The sequence below is a fragment of the Miscanthus floridulus genome, chromosome 7, assembly GCF_019320115.1.
Source record: "Miscanthus floridulus cultivar M001 chromosome 7, ASM1932011v1, whole genome shotgun sequence".
Lineage (NCBI taxonomy): Eukaryota > Viridiplantae > Streptophyta > Magnoliopsida > Poales > Poaceae > Miscanthus > Miscanthus floridulus.
The window spans coordinates 25,751,287-25,758,828 of record NC_089586.1 but is presented as its reverse complement, the minus strand read 5'-3'; the positions used below and the strand labels follow the sequence as shown (position 1 = coordinate 25,758,828).

The 7,542-nt window shown below is 50.3% G+C and overlaps 1 protein-coding gene across 1 annotated transcript; it reads left to right on the top strand.

The window, feature by feature from the left end:
- The first annotated feature begins 710 nt into the window (after positions 1 to 710).
- Positions 711 to 5,687, top strand: LOC136462882 (squamosa promoter-binding-like protein 5). Its single transcript, XM_066461922.1, has 3 exons — positions 711 to 1,558; positions 3,158 to 3,330; positions 4,999 to 5,687. Exons 1-3 carry the CDS (start codon positions 807 to 809, stop codon positions 5,388 to 5,390), a joined length of 1,317 nt encoding a protein of 438 aa, XP_066318019.1. The 5' UTR covers positions 711 to 806; the 3' UTR covers positions 5,391 to 5,687.
- The last annotated feature ends 1,855 nt before the right edge of the window (positions 5,688 to 7,542 follow it).

Sequence of the window (7,542 nt, the reverse complement as noted above, 5' to 3'; positions counted from 1 at the left end):
CATGTTGGCCGTCCGGCTAGCTGTGTGAATTCTCACTCCGATCCTAGGGCCCGGCAGCGGTGGCATATATGATCTCTGCATGCAGCATCGCCTGCACGACTGGTCGACTGCACCCGCCTGCCTGCCCTAGCTTCCTGTGTTTTCGTTGCGCGCCGGTCGAAGCAGAAAAAGCCAAGGCACCCCGCACCCCACCCGGCCACCACCACCCTCACCCGGCTCCGGCTCGTCGCCGTCGTACGCCGGCCCGGCCCGTCGCCGTCACCTTTCTGATCTGATCAGCAGGCTAGCTGGTGTGTGCATGCAGTAACATGACAAAAGCCCATGCATCTCGCGCCAACCTACGTGGTTTTCAAGATGTTACCGTGTGGGTGGCCACACGTACGTAGCTCACACGCACTGTGCGCTTTTGCAGAGAGTTTTCACCAAAAGGGATCGAGAGAGAGAGCGTGTGCGTTTCACCAAAAGGGACTGAGAGAGAAAGTAGCTAGAGACTATAGAGTTTATTACCGTGCCGGCCGCAGATCTCCTGCCGGTAGCTTTTCAAAAATGAAAAAAACAAACATGCGGCGCACCAACAAGTGAGTAACACCTAGAGCTAGCTACTAGCAGCTCTCACTCTCTCTCTCTCTCTATGCCCCCTTCAATGCAGAGAGTAAAGCCTTTTTAACCACCCACAAGGCCACCACTGCTTCACACACTTCACACGCACACATAGCTCGATCGCTCTTCTTCCCGTTTCCCCTGTGCTCTCTCCTCCTGAGCTCCTGGCTCCTCCACACGTACACCCAGAGTATAGTTGTAGTAGGATGATGAACACCAACGCGATGTCGCCAACAAGTACCGACGTCGACTTCTCCTTCGGCCCCATGCAGCCCTACGTCGGCTTCGACGCCGCCGGCATGGCCATGCCAGGCGTCGTCAAGAGGCCGCTACTGCAGCACAATAACAACCACAACAACCTAGGAGTATACGACAGCTTCGACTTCGCTGCCGCGGGGTTACCGTTCCAAGAATCTGGTCTCCTGCCGCCCGCCGAGAGCCTGCCGCTGGCACCGCCGCCGCCAAGCATGGCCGCCATGGCGGCGATGCCGCCGTCGCTGCTGCTGACGCTCCCTGGCGGCGTGCCTATGGCGGCGGATGTCGTCTATCCCTTCGGCGCCGGCGCGGGAGGGTTCCTGAAGCCGGAGGACGGCGGCGGCCCCCTCGTGGACGCTGGCGGCTGCGGCGGCGGGAGGATCGGCCTGAACCTCGGACGCCGCACCTACTTCTCCCCCGCGGACGTGCTCGCCGTGGACCGGCTGCTAACGCGGTCGCGGCTCGGCGGCGGCGGCGTGGGCGTGGGCATGGGCATGGGACTCGGCATGGGCGTGCTGGGGCTCGGGCTCGGCGCCGCCCACCACCACCACCAGCCGCCGCGGTGCCAGGCCGAGGGCTGCAAGGCCGACCTCTCCGCCGCCAAGCACTACCACCGCCGCCACAAGGTCTGCGAGTACCACGCCAAGGCCGGCGCCGTCGCCGCCGCCGGCAAGCAGCAGCGCTTCTGCCAGCAATGCAGCAGGTACGTACGTGTACGTGTCCCTCCCCTTGCATGCATGCCACCGGCCGGCCTGGTTCAGGTGGTGTGGCCCCTGTCAGGTCAGGACATGTGCCCACTGCCCACACGTACGCACCCGGCCCCGTTGGCCGGCCAGCCCGTTACCTACGTGTTTGTGTGCCGTGCCGGGCACTGTTGAGGCACCTTTTCCTTGTTGTCTCTTGCACTGTCGCTTTGCCTTGTCACGTAACGTATGGGCACAGGAGCATAACATGGGACGCAATTTGCGAAGCGCAATGCATGCATGCACAGCTACGCTCTGCCACATGCATGCATGGCATGGGCGCGCCTGAGCATGACGTTCATCTCTCCTCTCTAGCGTATACACATCATACATGCACTCATGCGGATGTATAGATTGTAGAGTGCTCTTCCTCTTCTGGTCTGGTTCAATATCATGCAGAGTGCAATCATGAAAAGCATTCCTACTGCCTTTGCTACTGGTACTGGTCCTCCCTCCCTCTCTCTCTCTCTCAACTCTGCTCTCTCTTTCTCCCTTCTCTGGGATTGTTTGTACAGGGCTACAGGGCTATGGTAGCATCACGTACATACTCGTATACTAACAACCAAACAGTTAATGTATGCATGGAACCGGGAAAAAAACGAAAATCAGTGAGAAGGCTGCAACCTGTCGAGTCAGCTAGTAGATGCTGCTGCCAGTGCCAAGTAGGACTGGCGCGCCGGCGATCATCTCAGTTGATGCGCGTCACGTCAGATAGATGCGATAAAGTTAAGGCCTGGTTTAAATCCAAGCTGGATGTCGCATGGGGTGTTCGGATACTAATAAAAAAATTATAGAATCCGTTGGTAACCCGCGAGACGAATTTATTAAGCCTAATTAATCCGTCATTAGCATATGTGTACTGTAGCACTACATTGTCAAATCATGAACTAATTTAGGCTTAAAAGATTCATCTCACAAATTAGTCATAAAATATGCAATCAATTATTTTTTAGTCTATATTTAATATTTCATATAATATGTCTAAACATTCAATGGGATAAAAAGTAAACTTTAGGGAGAAGAACTAAACAAGACCTAAGACGAGAGACCAGGAGGGCCGGGGTCATCTACTACTCATCTGCACATTTTCACTTCACCACTGGAGTACTACCAAACATTGACCACTGCACCCACACTTTCATCAATCACCATTATTGCAAACGGTCATATTTATATGTATGTCTTCACAATCACAGGCCATCTACGCGTACGTACCTGATTGCATATGGAGTATGTATGTGGGCCTATTATGCATATATATAGGTCACATTTAATTAGCATACGTACGTAGCTCACCTCCCAGCTCTAAGCCAGATTTAGTTCACATATAACAACTAACTGAAACGAGGTGGTTTAAATATCTATGTTTACTTCTAGTCTAGAATTAAAAGGATTCCATAAACAGGAGTCCCAATAATGTAGCCTCAACTCTAGTTCCATAAAAAAATTGGAGTTATATGTAGCTCTAGATATTTTTAGATCGAGTTGATGAAGCTATACCGAACATGCCAATATATGGATACAGATATCATATTTATCTTGGTTCATTTCTTGGATAGATTTCATGTGCTTGCTGAGTTTGATGAGGCCAAGAGGAGCTGCCGGAAGCGGCTCACCGAGCACAACCGCCGCCGCCGGAAGCCCATCAGCGCACAGGACAAGGACTCGTCGCCGCCGCCACCAAAGAAAGCGGATATTTGCATAACTACCTCATACAGTAATGATCTCAAGAGTAAGAAGCTTTATATCATCTAAACTATAGCTAGTTCTCTGATGTCATCAGCATGCATCTTATTACAAAGTATAATCTTTGAATTGAAACTAAGGCGATTAGCTATAATGATGGTGCTTGCAGGGACAATTTGAAATCATTTAAAAAATGTACCCTTGAGTTTTAGATCTGAGCTCTTGATTTTAAATTTCAAGTCGATAACCTAACTCGATCATCATGTCCTATATAATTAGGCCATAGTTTTCACACAGTAGTCACACAGATACAAAAACCGATGATGACTAGATGCAACAGTAAGCTGTAGAATATGTTGACTAATTTATTTATCACAAGGTTTCGATTTTTTAAAGCGAAATCATCACTTTAAATTTCCACTGTTAATAGTTTTTCTCTCCAATCAAGCTTGGGTATATATGGCATATAAAGCACACCACACCGTGTATAATCCAACTCAACTGTTTTTTTTTTTTTTTTGAAACGGACCCAACTCAACTGTTTAGCAGTACACAGCCGATTCGTCGCAAAAAAAAAACAGTACACAGCCGATGTGCAAGCACGTTGCAACCATTCGACAGAAAGTTACTGTAGCTCTATGTGCCAAATGCCATGCCATGCACCTCGATGCTACTTCATCATCACATCTGATGACCTGACGTACATGCACATGCACTCATGCATGCATATGGCGCCAAAGTTTCGATGTACGTGTGGGATCAATATACCGCATGCCTCCGATCCTACACTAGATATATAGATAGATATAGTTGTCCAAACAGATCGCCCAGGCAAGGCACGGAGAAGCACGGCACGGCGAAGCACGACACGGTCAGGCACGGTGGCGTTGTCGTGCCGTGCCTGATAGTGCCACCGTGCTGGCACCTCGGCCCAGGCACGGCCCTACAGTCGGTTAGCCGTGCCGTGCCGTGCCTGTAGGCACGGCAGCCCATCATGCCTATGCCGGCCCGGGCACCATAGCTCGCTGCGACGAGCGTCCTTGCCATCGCCGTTGCCGCGCCACCGGTATCCGCGCCGCTGCTGTCTGAGCGCCCCGGCATCTCCACTGTCGTTGCCCTCCACTGCGCCATGGCTGAGGGAGGCGGCACGCGCCGCCATCTCTTCGTACTAGAGAGGGCGAGTGTCCAAGAGAGAGGGAGGGAGGAGTCGAGGAGCGAGCGATCGAGAAGGAGTCGAGGACGCAATCGGACGCCAGAGGAGCGAGAGGGAGGGAGCCACGGAGCGAGAGAGAGTCGCGGTCGGGGCACAGTGAGAGGGAGCGGCGGACGGCTGGGAGGGAGAGGGCAGAGGGAGAATTGCTTTTATATCTAGGTTTTGCTCATCAAGCTCATCCAACGGCTAGAAAAAGATAGGAGGCATCCAACGGCTAGAACATATGGGGCCGCTGGCACTGTGGGCTGGACCTATGGCCCAGGCATGGCCCTAGATCGTGCCCGTGCCGGCACTAGTACTCTGGGCTCCATGCCCGTGCCGGCCCATCGTGCCTGACCCAGCTGGACATCTATATAGATAGATATATGCAACCCCTGCTACATGATCAGATCGATATATGCTGCAACAATGTGCTTCGATCACTATATACTTTGGCAAACCTTTTTTTTTATGCGCCCTACGTCCTGACGTGGCTATCATCATTGTATGTACGACGAGCAGCAGCAGGTGCGAGCAGCACGGCAGCAGCCAAGTCGACGGCCATCTCGCCGAACGGCAGCGGCGTCAGCTGCCTCGACGTCATGGACAACGGCCAGACGAGCAGCGCGGCGGCGGCGGCAGTGGTGGCGCCGATGGCCCTGTCTCTGGCCGCGCCGCCGCTGCACGAGAAGGACGGCAGCCTGGACTCCATGCTGATGCAGCGGGTCCAAGGCCGGCGGGACGACGACGACGAAGAGCATCGCCACTTCATCACCTCGCTTGTGATGCAGACCCAGCAGCAGCAGCAGCACAGCGGCAACGCCCACGGCGGCGGCATCTTGTCGTGCTCGTTGGTGTCAGATCAGCAGCAGAACGGCGGCTGCAACGGTTTCTTTGAGGTGGACTTCATCTAGTGCGATGCATGCATGTACGTAAAAGGAGGGGAAAGCCTATGTCGTCGCTGCATTATTTCTGAGATGAGATGCATGACGTGAGGAAAGCAACAAGGGCTAGGTTGGTTGCATTCTAGGGTGGCTAGTAGCCTTTTCTTTTTACTGTGTTTAGTACTTGAGCTAGCTAGCTAGTGTTGGACTTTTGTTACTAGAGGGAAATGCTGGTGTAGTATGTGCATTCCTTTTTCCTATTGCTAAAAATGTACATTATTACGTGTATGTGTCTGAGTTTACTACTGATGGTTAATTAATAATATAGCTAGGGTGTATGGTATGGTGCATGTATCTGTGTTTCTTTGCTTTTTAGATGGTGAAGGAAGCTTTGTTCAAATATAACTTGTACTCCCTCCACTTTCTAAAAGAATGTCGTTTTGAACGTGATCTCACATACCGAGAAGTGATTTATGGAGGTGTATTTTTTCTTGTTTGCCCTATTGGCTAGAGTCGATCGTCAAAGTGTATTCAATAATCTCCCTCTGTCCAGCTGGTTACTGTCACTAGGCTTAAGGCTCTTTTCTGCTGCTGCTAATAAGTTCGATTCCTCGCCTATGTTTTGTTTTTTGCCTTCTTTTTTTTTTCTTCGCTCCTCAGTCGTCATGTGCTGGTGCCTTGCCGGCCTTTTTTCTTCGCTTTTGCATGCTCGAGCTCGTCGTCGGTGCCTTGCTCCTTGTCCTCCATGACGTTGTAGTCCATGGCGACGTGGAACTCCTCGCCTCCCCGCAGCAGCGCCGAGGAAGCGGAGCAGGCCCGAGCGACGAGAGGTGAAGTAAAGAAGCTGAGCAGCGACACCTCGGTTCGCATGCGCACGCAAGGAGATGAATTAATCGTCTTGCATGTATGCAAGGGTATACATGTCCATGTTGTTATAGTATAAAATGCAAAACGACTTCTTTTTGCCACTCTGGTTTCAAGCCAAACGACATTCGCCCTGTTCGTTTGGATTTGTTTGGCTGATAAGACATGACTGAAAGTACTGTTGGTTGATTTGAGCCCTGTTCGGCTTATCCAGAAACCAGTTTGTCCGGCTTGTTTTTTCAGCTGAAACAATGTTTTTCTCTCACAACAATTCAGACAGAACAGTGTTTTTCAGCCAGTTTCAGCAAGCTGAATAGGGCCTTGGTGTGAGAGAAAAATACTGTTCATTAGCTGATAAGCCATGACTTATAAGTCAAACACGACCCAGCGAACATGCTGATTTTTTGAGAAACCGGAGGGAGTACTACGTTACATTATCACATCTGAGTCTTGATATTGGAAACCACCACCTGCCTATCCATAGAGTTGGTTACTGAATTTTGAGACATTTTAACTTTTTTATGGTAAGGGAAGATAATCAATAGTAAATGGATTATGTGGATCATTAATTTGGAATGGTTCCTTAAATAAACAACTTAATTAATTGTTAAAACACTACAGCATAAATAATTTTTAGAGGCGTCCATGTTTTTTTCTCCGAGAGCGGTTAGATCAAGAATCGCTTCCACTATTAGAGAACAGACTTTAGAACGATGTCCCAATTTAGCATTAGCCTCGGCATTTTTTTTGCCCCCGGGACTAAAGGTCCCTGCCCAACGGTCGTCCGCGGGGCAGGGATCTTTAGTCCCGGCTGGTATTACCAACCGGGACTAAAGGTTTACCTTTAGTCCCGGTTGGTAATACCAACCGGGACTAAAGCTTTTAGTCCCGGTTTGGGTAATGCCTCGGGAATAAAGATTAATCTTTAGTCCCGGTTTGGACCCCTAACCGGGACTAATTATCCTGGCCTATAATTCAGCTCATTTCTTCCTCCCCGAGCCCGAGCCATTCCATTCAAACTCACTGCCTCTGTTCTTCAGCTTGCTGTTGTTCTTGCTCTCTCCCCCTCCATTGGTGTTGCTCTTCGATTTTGGAGATAACAAACTTAATCCTCTTATGTTTTGTCAGTAGCTTATCTCATTTTGCGATGTAGATGCATGTGTAACTTTATATGATGGACTTTATTATGATTTTATATGCCATTTTTAGCTCAAAATCACATGATGATTTGCATATATGTTTGGATAAACAAAAGTTAAATTAGTTCATCAAAATCACGTCTTGCTCGTCCTCGCTGGAGCACGTGCCATCCTCGTCC